The sequence below is a fragment of the Mobula birostris genome, chromosome 30 (genome assembly GCF_030028105.1).
Source record: "Mobula birostris isolate sMobBir1 chromosome 30, sMobBir1.hap1, whole genome shotgun sequence".
Lineage (NCBI taxonomy): Eukaryota > Metazoa > Chordata > Chondrichthyes > Myliobatiformes > Myliobatidae > Mobula > Mobula birostris.
Window position 1 is genome coordinate 33,551,539 of NC_092399.1, and position 17,380 is coordinate 33,568,918.

At 45.5% G+C, this 17,380-nt stretch overlaps 1 protein-coding gene across 1 annotated transcript in view; it reads right to left on the reverse strand.

Annotated features, from left to right (window-relative positions):
- Positions 1-15,255, reverse strand: part of LOC140190472 (potassium voltage-gated channel subfamily KQT member 4-like) — a 112,572-nt gene extending 97,317 nt beyond the window's left edge. The window contains exons 1-4 of the mRNA XM_072247086.1: positions 15,197-15,255; positions 10,327-10,448; positions 6,528-6,703; positions 3,651-3,776 (exon numbers count right to left, since the gene is read on the reverse strand). Of these exons, the coding sequence (XP_072103187.1) occupies positions 3,651-3,776; positions 6,528-6,703; positions 10,327-10,448; positions 15,197-15,255 (483 nt within the window). The remainder of the gene's footprint in view (positions 1-3,650; positions 3,777-6,527; positions 6,704-10,326; positions 10,449-15,196) is intronic.
- Between the last annotated feature and the right edge of the window lie 2,125 nt (positions 15,256-17,380).

The following is a 17,380-nucleotide window of genomic DNA, read 5'->3' on the forward strand; positions in this document are numbered from 1 at the left end:
GAGGTCAATTGGAGGTCTGGATCAAAGCCCAAAGGCCATTTGAAGGACCAGAAGTTGAGGCCTGATGCCCTGAGCCCTGAAACTGTGAGTCACTGTGAGTCTGCTGAGGAAGTTGGGGCCCAGTGTCTGCAAATCCATGAGTCCTCTGGAGGTTGAAGGCTGAAGACAGCCTGTCCTGACGTAAGAGAACTGTGTATGTACGTAGGGAGGTAGGAACAGGGCTGGTTTTACTGTGGTTGCCTTTTGCTTGGTATGTTTTGTTGTGTTTTAAGTTGTTCTGACAAGTATTGGCGGCAGGAGAGAGAGCAGCGCACCACGCGTGCGCAGCCCTCTGGTGAAAAATGATATCGTATCCATTAAGTAGGGGACGTGGACAATTCTGATTTGCTGGAGAAGGACGTGAAAGTCCAGAGAGACATCTGGAGAAATTTCTGAAACGCTCATTCGCTGCTGTCATTACTGCGTGGTTGGGAATCTTTCGGAGAGTAGGCCCCAAAATCCCCAGCTTTGCCTGCTGTTGGCGACTGAAATTGAGGTCGAATCGTTAGGAGAGCTGATCAGAGCTCGAAGTTTTCGGATGACTTAGAGTCGGACCGTGGTCGGGCATGGCAGGGAGAGTTCTTCCTTCTCCCGTCTGTGTGAGATGTCGGACACTTGAGAGACTTTGAACTTTTACTGTGCTCATGGACTTCTTCATCAAGTTATGGTATTGTTACACTGTTTGTAACTATATGTTATAGTTATGTGGTTTTGCCAGTTTTTTCAGTCTTGGTCTGTCCTGTGTTTTGTGATATCACACTGAAGGAAATATTGTATCATTTCTTAAAGCATGCGTTACTAAATGACAATAAAAGAGGACTGCGTGTCTTCATAATCTAACCTAATCTAACCTATTGTATGTTGGTGCCGGAATATATAGTGACACTTGCAGGCTGCCCAAAGCATATCCTTTGGTGTGCAGGTTGTTAATGCAAACAACACATTTCATTGTATGTTACCCTGCGATAAAGAAACCTGAGTCAGAAATCTGAACTCTGAATTAGTTCCAATGTAAAGTTGTTCATCGGTCAAATCTTCTCTCTACAGATGCTGCCTAACGTGCTGGGTATTCTAGCTTTCTTGTTTATTTCTGATTTCCAATGGTTCCTCAGTTCAGTCTCTCATGGTTCCAGCACTGTTGTTGCTTTGTCTCTCTATGTTATGTCACTCCTACAAAGAGGTCCTGCCTCTCCGGCAGATCAACCGTTACTTGGTCATCTTAGCAACAAGGTCTCCACCGTATCACTGACTCAACCGCTCTTCTCTCCACCCCTCTCTCTTCGGCAACTTGAAACATTTGTTTTATCAATTTGCGACAAAGGGTGCCTGACCTTCACTCTGACCTGCTGGGTTTTCCCAGCATTTTCTTTCGTTACTGCATATTTCCAGTCCCTGCAGTTTTATTTTTTTGCTCTTCAATTGAAGTCAGTATGCAGCTCTGAAAGATGAACTAACACTCAGCAGGTCAGACAGTGACTGTGAAGAGAGGAACAGAATTAACGTTTCAGGTCAAAGACCCTTCACTGGAGGTTGGAAAGAGTGAAAACAATTACTTTTCAGTTGCAGGGGAGATGGGATGGATAGGACAAAGGGAATGTCTTTAATAGGACGAGGCTAGAGAGTTGTGGGTATAAGATTCAGAGGCTATCAGGTTGATAAAGGCACCTAGATGGTGGTAATATGGATTTTAAAAATAGCATATTGATAATAGGACACGCCCAGCAGTTCAAGTCGTACTAACAGAGAGAGAGCAAAGTGGTGCCAATATTGTTGTAAATGGAACGTACTGGCTGCACAGCAGTTACGCCAGCCAGTGTGTAGGGGCAGCTCTTTCCTGGGGATGAATGCCTCCTCCAATCAGAGTCAAGGGGCCGTCCCTGCCTGAACTGTCAGTCAATTTCACCAGAATGCCTTTCTCTGGTTGTCTTTCTTTCTTTGGAATTGGGGCGGGCAATGCTAAGGCTCATTGGCTAATAATCCACTACTGCAGCCAAATAACCTTGTCCCATCTCCTGCCCACCCACACAGGGTAAAGCTAGTCCACATTGTTCTACTGCTTGGAGTGAATCATAGTGGGAAGTCACGTTCAGTTTCAAATTGTCCAAATAGCACACATCATCATCCAGATAACTTGGACAATGATGTCTAAACACACAACACATAACATCTTGCACAAGTTCCAGATCTGTTTCCCTACAGTCCACCCGAACAGCCTATGGACCTGGCAGGCTGAGATGTTCCACCACAGGTTCTAAAGCAAGGAGGACCCCCGGATCTCTGACCTTTCCCTCTTCTCATATTGTCTGAAATAGCTCGCAAGGTGTGGGAGGAGCTCAGTGGGTTGTGAGGGGAAATGGAGAGTGGAGATCCTTCACCTGGACTGAAAGAATGGGGAGTGATAACCAGTATAGGAAGGGATGGAGCAAGAGATAGGTGTTGATCGGTAGAGCTGGGTGAGGGATGTGTGTGATAGGCAGATGAGGAGGGAGATTGGAAATAGCTACAGAGGCTGGGAGGGGACTATCAAAGGGATGAAGATGATGGAATTGGATAGGAGAGGAAGGTGGAACATGGAATAGAGGGAGGGATATGGTGAAAGGTACCAATGAAAGGAGTAGGTGGGTGATGGACAGATGGAGATGGAGGGGGAAAAGAGAGAGATGTGATGATGGGGGCCAAGTGGATTAAGATGACAGAGAAAAGGGACAGGTGTGCTCTAAGTTTCAGAATTCAGTGTTCATGCTGCCGGGCTTGAGACTGCTGGAAGTTGAGGTCCTGTTCCTCTAACTTGCATTAGCATTGACTTGGCATAGCTGGACACTGAGGATAGATGTGTCGATGAAAAAATTTAAATAGCTAGTACTGGAAGATCCAGGGGTCTGGAGTAGATGGAGCAAAGGTGCTCAGCAAAGCTCCAGATTCACTTTCCTCTTGTCTTGCTCATCTGAAATGTTGACTCTAATTCTCTAACCATACACCCTGCCTGACGTACCGAGTATTTCCAGCAATTTTTGTAAACTGTTGCATAAATAACAAGTGAAAATTGCTTGGATAATGCATCTGCCTATTAACATGACATCAAATCAGGAGAGCAAGCTTTTTTGAAACATCTGAACTATAATTAACCCACATGTCACCTTAGCATATGGGGCTGTTAAAACCTCAGGTCACTCAGCCTGTTGGAGGCATGTCACGCAACACCACATTTTAGCCACAAATTTCCAGAGGGGCATGTTAATCTGACATCTTTGGATGGCAAACACAACTAATAAGTAGCTGATAATAAGTGAGTAAGACAATATTTACCCTGTCAAACACACACACACACACACACACACACAGCTAAAAGGAAAAGACTTCTCTTTGGCTTTGACAGAACGCAGTCTGCCTTGTCACTACCTCTCTTAGATCAGGGCAGGTGTGCACTCCACCTCAGCACACCCAGCCCTGACCCTTCGCTGGTAAAGGCTGCTCACATCCTGGTGAGTTAACCTCCCTGCACGCTGGGAGCAAGTAGCAAGCTCCCAGCTCATTAGTTTGTTCTCACATCACTGGCAAACACAGGGCACTTGAAGAGCAAACTACACGAACAGTACTGAGTCTGGACTTACTGTACCCCACCAGAGGGAGTCTGCGTATGTTGAAAACTCTGTATTATCCTCCTTCTCAGCCAGATAGACAAGGAACGAGGAGAAAATGAGGATTAAGAACCCAATGTACCAGGCTGTGATCAGCTCCTGCAACGGAATAAGTCAACACCTTACTCTAATGCTCCAAATTTTAACAAATCATTTCAAACAAATAGATATTTCAAGGCCTCCGTAAACATCACTGTATGAGTGACTGAGCTATCCATACTGGGAAAGCCACCAAGTTCTTGTGAGGTAAGGTTGCACGAGGTCGGGCTTTTCTCTTCGGAGCGAGAGGATGACAGGCAACTTGATAGGAGTGTACAAGATTATGAGAAGCGTAGTTGGAATGGACAGCCAGTAGCTTTTTTTTCCCAGACAGCAATGGCCAACACTAGAGAATATTCATTCAGAACAGAAATGCGAAGAAGTATTTTTAGTCAGAGGGTGGTGAATCTATGGAATTTGTTGCCACGGGCAGCAGTGGAGGCCAAGTCATTGGGTGTATTTAAGGCAGAGGTTAATAGGTATCTGAGTAGCCAGGGCATCAAAGCTTATGGTGAGAAGGCGGGGGAGTGGGACTAAATGGGAGAATGGATCAGCTCATGATAAAATGGCGGAGCAGACTCGATGGGCTGAATGGCTGACTTCTGCTCCTTTGTCTTATGATCTTATGGTCTAATATCCGTCTAAAGTGAATGGAGGAGAAGTTGGAGATGTCAGGGCTAAGCTTTTGCAGACAGAGTGGTGGATGCCTAGAACACACTGCTGGGATGGTGGTAGAGTACAAACCACCATTGTCAGTAATGAGTTTGTACTTCCTCCCCAGGACTGCATGAGTTTCCTCCGGGTGCCCCGGTTTCCTCCCACATTCCAAAGACGTACTGTTAGAGTTAGGGTTAGTGGGTTGTGGGCTACGTTGGCACCGGGTGACACTTGCAGGCTGCCGCCAGCACAATCCTTGGACTATGCACGGTATGTTTTGATGTTTTGGTGTACACGTGATAAATAAAGCTAACCTTTGCAATCGGAATATCTGGAAGACTCTCTGATGGGCACAGAGATGTAAGAAAAATGGAGGTTTATGAGCTGTGTAGGAGAGAAAGGTTAGTGGGTTTACATAGGTCGGTAAAGCATCATGGGTTAAAAGGCATGTACTGTGCTGTACTACTCTAGGTTCTAAGTGCTACATTCCACCATGGCTGATTTCACTGGGGCAGCGAGTGCCTGAGTTTCACAGTCACTGACTGTGAGGGACATGAATTTCTTCTACTTGTCCCTCACAGGAGGATGTTTATATTGGACACTGGGAAATTAACAAAAGCCTTTGGACAACCATCCTGAGCTCATGCACACACTGCGCTTGGAACTGTTACTCCTGCTATGTCAAAGGATGCCTTCGAGTCAATTTCCAAACTCTGCACGCAGAAGCCAAAACTTCCAGCTTACCAGTTCTGAAACAGAACTGTGGGAAATGTAGAGGCAGCACTCATCGTGGGAGCTTGGAGTCCTCTGCCCTCATTGCGAGGCAGCTGACTTTGACTTGACGTGTCATGGATACAGATCTGGCAGCTCATATATGTCTCTCACAATGTTAATTATTATTAACACAAGAGATTCCGTGATTGCTGGAAATCCAGAGGAACGCACAGAAAGTGCTGTAGGAACTCAGCAGGGTATGCAGCATCTATGGAAATGGATAAGCAGTTGCCGTTTCTGGCTGAGACCCCTCTTCAGGACGGGTTAATTATTATTAACTTTAAGGAAAATAATAGGGGGTACACTTGATGGGTCGTTGGGTCAACGAGTTGATGGTTATTCAGTTTCTCCGTGGGTTGGTGTGCAACAGGGATTTTCATGGGTTGGTGGGTCAGTGAAGCACCATGGAGCAGATTGGGCTTGGCTGGGCTTCATTTAGCATGGTTGAAGATACCAGCTGACCGGGGGGGAGGGGCAAGAGGGGGAATTGCTCTATCCTCTGGAACTGCCCCAGAAGAGCAGGAACAGAGTGTTGATCCTGGCCCAAAGCCCAGTGGAGGGACGATGAGAAGTTTAGCCACACAGTTCACCATCCTTTGAATGCAGTGTGACTGCTTTTCTCTGAATCACTGACATTTACAGCACACGTCAGGACTATTTAACACATCCTGCTCATGTAGGCCAGGATCGAATCCATCAGCCAGCAGGTCATGGCCGGGGAGCTCAGGTCGGGAGTACTTCTGGCAACATCCCTCTATTGGGATTCGATGTCCAAACTGCCTATTGAGTGAAATACATTACTCACAAGTCCCCCTAATCCTTCCAGTGAAATTGGGGCCATGGATTACTGGCTGCTCTGCTAGGGAGGCAGACCCACTTTATCCCATAATTTCATGCACCTTAACCAAATCCCTTTCCATCTCCTCTGCTCCACATTAAACAATCTTCCCTCAATGACATTCCTTGCCACCTCCTCAAAATATTCACTAACACTCCTAAACAAATCCATGCTGATTGCCTGTTGCTTGACTAAACATCATCCCTCAGAACTTTTTCCTATAATTTCCCACCGTGGATATCAGGACTCTAGTTACTCCTTTCTTTAGCAATGGTAGAGGGCCAATTCCCCCTGGTGATTTGGGAGGCAGCGAACCGGGCAGTCAGTAAGGCTGCGGTCACTTCCATCTGCGCTGTGTGCCATCACTAGCTAGTCGTCTGGAAGTTCAAACGCAAAACAGAACGAGTGGGAAGTTGAGTGAGGCAGTGCAGGGCGGGCACAGTGAAGGAGAGTGAAGGGAAGGAAGCTGGCACGGAAACACGAGGAACGGAAGCAGGGTAGAGAGGAGATGGTTATTAGAGAGCACAGGAGCCCGCACTGACCTTACTGTGAGCATACACCACGGACCCCAACAGCTTCCAGGTTCCCCCCCTGCGATCCATTCGGACCATGCGGAGGATCTGCAGGAAGCGCATGCTGCGAAGCGCTGAAGTGGCGAAGATGTTGCCCTTGGTCCCGGCGGCTATCACCGCCACGGAGGCCACGAACACGATGAAGTCTGCAAGGTGGAAACACAGCACTGAGGGTGGAATATTGGCCAGATCTCCCAATGGCTTGTAGACGTGACTGGAGAACCAGCTAGCTGTAACAACAATGTGGAGCTCTAAGTCCTCATCAGCAGCTAAGCGGACAGTATAATTGATAAATTAGGCTATTGTTGTCAAATGTACCGAGATATAGTGAAAAGCTTTTGCTTGTCATCGAGACAGATCATTAAGTAAGAGATGAAAACGAAGCAGAAGGTAGAAAATAGGATAACAGGTAGAGAGAAAGAGCAGTGCAGGCAGACAAATAAAGTGCAAGGGCTGTGACGAGGTTCACTGACATAGACTTCATCTTTGTCATGTAAGAGTTTTTTTCTCTGGAGTCTTATAGCCGCAGGATAGAAGCTGACCTTGAGCCGAGCTGCATGCGTTCTTAAGCTTTTGTATCTTCCGTCTTTTGAAAGATAAATTCCAAAAGATTCTTTAAATTCCTCAGTGTTATTGTTTCAGAGAACCTGTGCTGGGCCCAGCACGTAAGTGGAATTACAAAGAAAACATGGCAGCGCTGTACTTCCCCAGAGGTTTGTGCAGATTCGGCACGACATCTGAAACTTTGACAAACTTCTATAGATGTGTAGTGGAGAGTGTATAGACAGGCTGCATCACAACCTGGTATAGAAACACCAATGCCCTTGAACAGAAAGTGCTACAAATAGTTGCGGATATGACCTACTAGTCCATTATTTGTGAAATCACCACCACTGAGCACATCTACTCGCCTCGTTGTCACAGGAAAGAAGCATCCACAATCAGGGACCCCTGCCACCTAGGTCATGATCTGTTCTTGCTGGAAGAAGGCACAGGAGCTTCAGGACTTACATCACCAGGTTCGGGAACAATTATTAACCCCAAACATCAGGCTCGTAAACCGGAAGGGATAACTTCACTCAGTTTCACTTGCCTCTTCACTGAACTGTTCCTACAACCTATGGACTCACTTTCAAGGGCTCGTCACCTCATGTTCTCAACGTTTATTGCTCATTTATTTATTTATTATTTCTCTTTTTTTTCTTTTGTATTTGCAGTTTGTTGTCTTTTGCGCACTGATTGTTTGTCCTATTGAGCACAGTCTTCCATTGACTCTGTTTTAGTTCCTGGATTTATTAAGTATGCCTACAAGCAAACAAATCTCAGGGTTGTGTTTGGTGACATATATGTACTTTAATAATAAATGTACTTTGAACTTCAAAAGGCAGGGGAGAGAAAACGACCGGGGTGAGAGGGTTGTTTGATTATGCTGGATGTTTTCCCAAGCCAGCAGGAAGGGCAGGCAGAGTCCACAGAGGGGAAACTGGTTCTCACTGTCTGTGTTCAGGGACTTTGTCCAGCTCATCACAGCTGTCTAGTCAGATATATGACTCTGCATCCTTAGTTAGTTATCACTAAGGGTGCAGAGTTATCACTAAGTTATCACTTAGGGTAGTTATCAGAGCTAAATCTGCTCTTATAGACAAACGACTTCTACAGATGCCCCCACAATGCATCATGCAGTGCGTAGAAACGTCAAGTCTTGTCTCTTCTCCCCTCCAAAGAATGGGATTCGGATGGTCTGCAATACCCCAGCACTGGCCAAGCTTGTCCGACACTATCCACAAGCCCTCATTCAGGGAGCAGGGAGAGTTTGCCCTAAACAACGAACTGGCTCCTCAACATCAGCCTCTTCTTAGTTTTATTCAGGCCTCACACTCCCGCCTCCTCCACCATTCGAGGACACCTGCCCTTCCCTCACATTCTTGGCCCCAGCACATCCTCACAGTCCCCACACCTGCACCAACCTAGACTGCAATCAATACAAGATGAAGACATTTGTAATTTGGGAGCCAAGAAGAAGGAGTTGGGTGGTGGGTGGTGGGTGGGTGGGGGCATGGAAGCAGAGGGGAAGGTGCTGAATGGAAGCCTTTTTTCTCTCTCTGTAGACAATCAGCTGCTTAGTCCCACGAGAGGAAACATCGGGTGAGCAGTGGGATGAAGTCTTCACCTTTGGACATGCAGGGGTCCACACTCAATCGTTACAATGCCATCAGCTTGTCTTGTAAAACGTGGAAGGATTCCATATTCCAATTCCTCCACCCTCCACCCAAGTGTGGAGACACACTTCCACAGTCAACCTGGACATTTCCAGTCAACCAGGTTATCCAATAGCAGGGGAGCGTTGCGAAGCTCAGCGCCTGGCGGGGAGCAGTGAAAAGTGAAAAGCAGCTCATTTCAGGATGTAGAAGAGAGATGAGAATCAGAATTAGGTTTATTATCACTGGCTTATGTCGTGAAATTTGTTGTTTTGCTGTAGCAGTATGGTGCAATACGTAAAGTACCATAAATTACAATAAAAATACATATATAAATATTCCCTGGGTAAGATTTCTATGCTATGCTGTGAGGTGTTTTTATTTTAGCAGTCTTCTGTAAAAGTAGTGCATCCTGCTAGTAAGAGTATTTTGGCTTCGGCTAAAGATAAGGAGCCATGTTGTCCAACTTAGGAATGTGGTGTCAGCCAGTCATGGTGGCTTGATACATGTTGTATCTTTCTGCCCAGTGGAACACCCAAGAGTGCTGGGTGGGAGCAGATTTCTGAAGGAGAGAAGTCTGGTTTGGGGGCTTTTTGTGGGGAGCTGTGGAGCGGGGCACAAGGGAAGATGCCACAGAATACCGTTCTGGGAGAGACTCGTTGTAAGAAGTGCTTTGTGAGATGAATGGCTCCAAGGAAGAAGTGCCAATACTCCTGTGAGAGCCAGTTCATTCGAGATGGTCTTCGAGGGAGGTTCAGACTGTTGCTGGTGTCGTTCACACAGAGTGTGGGTTCAGTGTGTGAGGAAAGTGATACCCTCGTCAACTCCAGAAATGAGTTCCAATGTTTATGTGCACATTGGGCTGGTTTAACAGTAAAGGGCCCTTTTATTATTTTTACCCATAACTGTAAATTTGTTGAGTATATTTCTTTATAATTTTATGCCGGTGTACGATCTGTTAATTTTCTGGCAAGTGATAACTTTACATGGAGCAGTATTTACACAGCATTCACAACAATCAATGTTCCTTCATCAGAACATCCCAACTTACCTGTTTGGTTGAACCCCAAATCATACCGACCCTAGATGTATATTGTTTGTGAAAGGTGGCCTTCTCACCATTGAGTCATGTGGCTGTTAGCAGAGTTAGCTCACGAGCCAAGTTTGCATATGAGTCCCAGTGAGAGGGTTACATATGTATATGTGTATATATATATATGTAAGTGGTGCAAAAAGAGAGCAACAATATTCAGATAGTGTTCATACGATTGTTCATTATTGATTCAGAAATCTGATCGTGGAGTGGAAAAAGCTGTTCCTAATATGTTGAGTGGCTTCATGCTCCTGTACCTCCTCCCTGATGTAGCAATAAGTAAAGAGCATTTCCTGGGTGATGGGGTCCTTAAAGATAGATGCCGTCTTGTTGAAGATGTTTTGAATATTTTTTGAAAAAATCTTCCATTTAAAAAAAAAGACTTATTTATTATTAGGATCTGGAATTCCCTGGTGGCATTATTGTCCATCCCATTTGTCCTTGAACCAAAATGTTTGCTGGGTCATTTCAGCGTTACCCATCTCAGGCCTGGAGTCATGTACAGGGCGGGAAAGTGGCAGTAAGGTGGAAGTTTGGCTGTGCCTCAGTGAATGGTGGACCAGACCCAAAGGGTTGAATCGCCGACTCTTGCGGCATCTTCTGAACACGAGTTCACAGTCACCAGAAACAGTTCAACAGTTGTGTCGGAGTTGGGAATGTGGCAGTGGGTAATCAGATGGAGGGTAAGGTGGGGGAAGGAGCAGGTTCTGCTCCCAGTGTCAGGAGTTCAGATAACTCAAGGCAGCAGGAAGTCAAAATGTTATCCAGTGATGAAGTGCTTCAAGCAAGTTATTTTATTGCCTCTGCAAAAATTTCAATAAAGAGCAGATATAAGACCATAAGACATAGGAGCAGAATTAGGCCAATTGGCCCAGCGAGTCTGCTCCACCATTTCATCATGGCTGATTCATTTTTTCTCTCAACCTCATTATCCTGCCTTCTCCCCGTAACCTTTGATGCCCTTAATCATCAAGAACATATCAAGTTCCCAATGACTAGGCTGCCACAGCCTTCTGTGGCAATGAATTCCACAGATTCATCACCATCCTGCTAAAGAAATTCCTCCTCATCTCTATTCTAAAGGGATGTTCTTGTATTCTGAGGCTGTACACCCTGCTCCCAGTCTCCCCCACTATGGGGAACACCTTCTCAATATCCACTCTATCTAGGCCTTTCAATAAGATCTCCCCTCATTCTTCTAAACTCCATTGAGTACAGGCCCTGAGCTATTAAACACTCCTCCTACGTTAACCCTTTCACTCCCAGGAACACTCCCAAGAACCTCTTCTGGACACTCGCCAATGCCAGAACATCTTCTCTTACATATATATGTAATAGTGACTAAGTTTGGTCAGATTAGTTTACGTGTCTGGATTGCAGATGGCTTGTGGACAAAGAAGAGACCCAAGCAAGCACATCCTCAGCAGAATCTTCCTCTTAGAATGGTGCAGCTCAAGGTCATTGAGTAGGGTATAGACTGGGGGTACTTGGAGGTATGAGGACAGCCAAGAAGCATCCTAACAGTTTGGCCCTGATCTTAGGTACAGCTCAAGATGTGGAATAGCTAGTAAGGTGGTAACCCTATGAGATGGAGCAACAGAAACTGATCCAATCCAATAGGTCCAAAGTACCAGCTACTCAGGGAGAAGTATCCCTGGATCGCCAGACATCTGATCAGAGTAACTAGAAAACCATCTGAAATGGACACGGGGATGCAGTGGGAATGGGTTGGAGGGGATAGTGTAATGCAATGGTTTTTAGGTGTCTTAATTATGCAGAGAGATATTGTTATTTGCCAGCAGGATGCTCAGAGGAAGGCAATCCCAAAGTGCTTGGAAAGTTTATTTAAAAGGAAAGACGAGCTCCAACTGCAGTGTCCCAGGACCATTCCCTAGTGGAAAGAGTAAATGTTTTGGCGAAAGGTAGAATCGCAAGTCTGAAGCAGAAAAGGCAATATCAATGACAGCTCAAAAAATGTGTCAAAAACATGCCTTGTGAACAGCAGGTAAAAGGTGTAAAGTTAATAAACTATGAGAGAGAAATAGAAATAGGGTTACACAGCTCAGAACTATTGAAATTGTACTAATCATCAACCACCCACTTATGCTATTCTCCTCTTAACTTTCCCACCAACTCCCCTCATATTCCACCATTAACCAGCTTACAAAGAGCAACTTACAGCGGCCAAGTAACCCAATGTGTTTGGGATGTATGGAGGAACTGGAGCATCCAGAGGAAAACTGCACATTCACAGAACATGCAAACTCCACACAGACAGTATGGGAAAAGATGGAACCTGGGTCACTGATGCTGAGACATTGAAACTCCTGATTTATTTAATTATTTAAGTTTACATTTCCAGTTTCCCTTGGTGGGATTTGAACTCATACCTCAATAGTCTAGGACTCTTGGGTATGTTGTATAACAGTGAGTCCTGGTGCATAGGTACATAGTTTCCTGAAAATGGTGATCTCAAGAGTTCAGATCTTGTATGTGAAGTACATTAACACCAGTATGGCTAGCATGCACCTCGGGTTACTATGCCGAACTCAGATTACTGTTGTGCTAGTGTAAGGAATGGGGTTCATGCTTACAGGGAATTGCAGGCTGGGGCAGTACAGTGAGGGCCACTGCCTACAATTCTGGACACCAAATTACAGGAAGGATCTGTTCGTGCTAGAGAGGATGATATGCATTTCTCCAGGATGCTGGCTGAGATGTTTAAAGATTAAGACCACCGGCAATACAGAAAGGCAATGAGCACCTTGAGTCTCTCTGACGAGACTATGTTGTCTTGGAAACTTACAATCAAGGAGTGCTGGGAAGGTTCATATGGATGAGAATTGTCATATAAGTGGAGATTAAGGACACAGCACCTTTATTGTCTACAATTTAGGAGAATGGAAGGTGATCTCATTGAAAGATGTTGATTTTTTTTGGACTTGGACCAAGGTAATATTTCTCCTGATGGGGGAGCCATGGGCCACTGTCACAAACTTGGGACAAAGATGTGTAGAAGCGTCTTTGCCTAGAGTTTAAGGACTCTTTGGAACTTTCTATTCGAAAGGAATATGAGACTGTCAGTATACTCAAGATGGCGGTCTTTGGGTGGCCGGGTGTTAGGGGACATGGGGTTAGTGCAGGAAAATGGCACTTAGGTAAATGCAGAACAGATGCAAAGGGATAAATGATTTCCATGTCCTTCAATGTCTTATGCTCTTGTGTGATCACAGCTGGAGATCTTGCTTCCCCCTGCAGATATGTGCATATTTGTGCACGATGCCAACATGCATATTGTGTAGGATACCAATATGTGTGTTTGTCTAGGAATATGCCTTCAGTTACTTTGGTTGCCAGTTAAAGTTGTTTTGTGTCTCTTCTCATTTCAGTGATGTCCTGACTTATACTGAAGTTGGGAATATTAACTGGTCAATGTATGCACTGTCAGGGCAGATAGTGTTTTGTGAGAACTCTGTTGGTGAGGAGAGTTCATGTTAGCAGGGCACGCTGCATTAGGAGTTAGGGAAGAGGATGACCTATCCCAGAAAGAAACAAGACAATAACCAGTAAGCAGTTTAAAAGGTGAGAAACAACTAATTTTATAGAAAGGTTAATTGTGACTAAACCCCTCTAAATATCTTGAACTTTGCTTCACAGTCTTCAAGTCTTCAATCTATTTCTTAAACAACTAGATTAATATTAGTTTTTTTTGTGCATCGCATTAGTTTCAGACATTGACAATCACACTTGAAAAAACTGAAAGGGATTGTTTATAACAAAGCTGATAACAAGGCCCCCGAAACATGACAACAGATAATTTTGTTGGAGGAACAGAGCTGGTTGAGCAGCATTATTGGGGCAAGGGAAATGTCTACATTCTGGATTAATATCTTGCATTCGCACTCCATGAATCATGAGAAGATTTTAGAAATGATCACCTAAATTGGACACAGAGAGAGTGTGTGAGGGTATATCTTCAACAGTACAAGGAACTATGTCTCATGCCAAACTAATAAAGCCAGCAGTTGCTGGACATTAGCCACACTGAAGATGAAAGGAACATGCTGGTGGCATATTGGATCCAAATCTGTAAATGAGTTGCTAGAACTTGTGACAAGGTAACTTCATCTCATGAGCACCTACTATGTTGGTTGAGTTGATGAGGCAGCTATCCGTCTTCTGAAGATCCCAGGAATGACCACAGATATCCCTAGTGCATAGGTCACCCCAATTACCATAGGAAATGACCCCTCATTGAGAGGCTGAGGAGTGAAGAAACAGTGAACACTTCTATATGGAGAGAAGTGCAAATGGGGTGGCCAAGGCATTTGCTACTGATGGGAAATTATTGAGAATAAGGTAGTTAGTTGAACTGACACACAATAGTGTTTCTAAGGATACCAACACTACTAAAAGAAGGTAAATATTGGTTTGGTTTGGTTTGATTCATCATTATTATTGATTGCAATGTAGCGCTGTGAAAAGCGTGTCTTGCATACTGTTCTTTTGAATAAACTCATTACACAGTCCATTGAGGTAATACAAGATAAAGCAATAAGAAAACACAAAATAAAAGGGTAGCAGCTACAGATAAAGTGCAGTGCAGGTAGGCAATAAGATGCACCACAGCTTGGTTTGGCAACTTCTCTGCCTGTGAATGCAAGAAACTGCAGAAACTTGTAAGTAAAGCTTAGCACATCAGGGAAACTAGCCTCCCCTCCATGGACTGTCTATACTTTCTGCTGCCTTGGTAAAGTAGCCAAAATAATCAAAGACCTCCCCCCACCACACCCCACAAGACATTGTCTCTTCTCCTCCCTCTCACTGGGCAGAAGATACAGAACCCTGAAAGCATGCAAGATCAGGCTCAAGGACAGCTTCTATTCCAGTGTTACTAGACTACTGAATAGTTCCCTAGTATGATAGGATAGATTCTTGACCTCGCAATCTACCTTGTTATGGCATTGCACCTTATTAGACAATGCACTGCATTTTATCTGTAGACGATAAGGTAGATTGTGAGGTCGAGAGTCCACCTTATCATACTTCTCCATCCTCAACCCTGCTCAATCCTCTGTCACGGTCTGGTCCATTGACCCTTCATTTCAGTTAATTTCCTTTTCCCCGTGTTCTACCGGGCTCCTTGATTAAGGCACCTGATCCTCATCTGAACCGGCAGCATAAAAACCTCGGCTTACATCTACTTACTGCTGGACAGTCACACCGCAGCCCATGCGGCAATGCACATTCCGGGGTCGCCGAGAAGGGACTCCTCAGCCAGTGAGGCAATGCATGTTCCGGGCCGCCAAGAATGGTGGATTCTAAGTGGCTTTGGTGCCTCGGGTTACTTCAGGAATTCAGTCTCTTCGTGTGCAGCTAAGTGATTGCCGGCCGTTTGCCGCTTCATGTGCTACCCCGTGTCAAGATACAAATTGTTTGTCGTTGTTTGGTTTTGTCAGCTTGTGTTCTGCTGAGTTTTGCAGGCCGTTTGCCGCTGCTCCGAGCCAAGATACGAATTCTCTGTCTATGTTTGGTTTTGACATCCCATGTCCAAGTCCATGTCCAGGCTCCATGTCCAAGTCAAGTCTGAGTCCAGGGTCCGTGTACAAGTCAAGTCCGAGTCCAGGCTCCATGTCCGAGTCCAGGCTCCGTGTCCAAGTCAAGTCCGAGTCCAGGCTCCATGTCCAAGTCAATTCCGAGTCCAGGCTCCATATCCAAGTCAAGTCTGAGTCCAGGCTCCGAAGCTAATTCAGGTCCGAGTTCAAGTGAAGTCCGAAACCAGGATCCGTGTCCAAGTCCAGGCTCTGTGTCCAAGTCAAGTCTGAGTCCAGGGTCCGAGTCCAGGCTCCATGTAAAAGTCCGAGTCCAGGCTCCGTGTCCAAGTCAAGTCCGAGTCCAGGCTCCGTGTCCAAGTCAAGTCCGAGTCCAGGCTCCGTGTCCAAGTCAAGTCCGAGTCCAGGCTCCGTGTCCAAGTCAAGTCCGAGTCCAGGCTCCGTGTCCAAGTCAAGTCCGAGTCCAGGCTCCGTGTCCAAGTCAAGTCCGAGTCCAGGCTCCGTGTCCAAGTCAAGTCCGAGTCCAGGCTCCGTGTCCAAGTCAAGTCCGAGTCCAGGCTCCGTGTCCAAGTCAAGTCCGAGTCCAGGCTCCGTGTCCAAGTCAAGTCCGAGTCCAGGCTCCGTGTCCAAGTCAAGTCCGAGTCCAGGCTCCGTGTCCAAGTCAAGTCCGAGTCCAGGCTCCGTGTCCAAGTCAAGTCCGAGTCCAGGCTCCAAGTCCAGGCTCCGTGTCCAAGTCAAGTCTGAGTCCAGGCTCCAAAGCTAAGTCAGGTCCGAGTCCAAGTGAAGTCCGAAACCAGGCTCCGTGTCCAAGTCCAGGTTCCGAGTTCAAGTCAAATGCGACACCAGACTCCATGTTCAAGTGAAATCCGACTCCAGGCTCTGAATCCAAGTCAAGTCTGGGTCCAGGCTCCGTGTCCAAGTCAAGTCCGAGACCAGGCTCTGAGTCCAAGTCCAAGTCCAGGTTCCTCCGGTTTGTTGTTCAACGTTTACGTCCATGTAAGCATCTAATACTCGGTCTCCGGCCTTCCTGGCGTCTATTAATAAACTCACCTCTGTTAATGCTACCCCCACACTTGGGTCCGTCCCCAACGCCCCATTGTAACACCTTCACCTTCTCGACCCTGTCGACCTCAGCACATTGACGTAAACAGAAGCATATGTACCCCGCCCCCCACACTCGAACCTTCCTAAAGTAACTGAACAGCACTTCTGTCTTGCTGATATTGAGGGATGATGTCACTAGATTCTCTTTCTTTCTCTGCACTCCAACTCATGGTTGTTTGCAATCAGACCCACTACAGTGGTAAATTGTGAATCAGGGAAGTTTCGGAAGAGATACATGAAAATCATGAGTTACATGATTGCAAAAAATGTAAATACCCACGGAAAAGTTAAAACTGCCTTTGAAAAGATAGGTATTTAGAGCATGTACTTGTATAAGTTTCTGTTTCCTCTCTCAGTGCGGCAATTAGGTAGAGTCAGCCTCTTTCTGCGGGATTTGAAAGGCTATTAATGGCACAATTCAGTGATGAACTGATCAGCAGAAGTCGTAATTTGTTTTGAATTGATGTAGGGCAATTATCAGAGTGTTTACATAAATGATCCAATTTGAGAGGCTGCCTCTCTGCAGAGAACCACTTTGGAGACCTAGAGCAGCAAATCCCGCGAATAGCCCCCGGGAACACAGCATGTCGCGTCCATTAAAAAATGGCAGAACGAGAAATCGGGAAATCAGCATTGTTTAAGGCGTATAAAACAGCAGCTAATTGTTGAGTGATCGTCTCAATTTAAGATTGTAACCCGGGATATGGGAGAGTTAATTGGCAATGTCAGCAGCGTTCAAAACTAATCTTTACGTGTTTAAGTTAATGACAAAAAGTAACTACTCAATTTGCAAAAGTTTCTAAAAATAAAGCACAGCTCTGAAGAATTGCTTGCAAACTGCCACTGTTGATTGGCTTTTGAGAAAGATTGATCCAA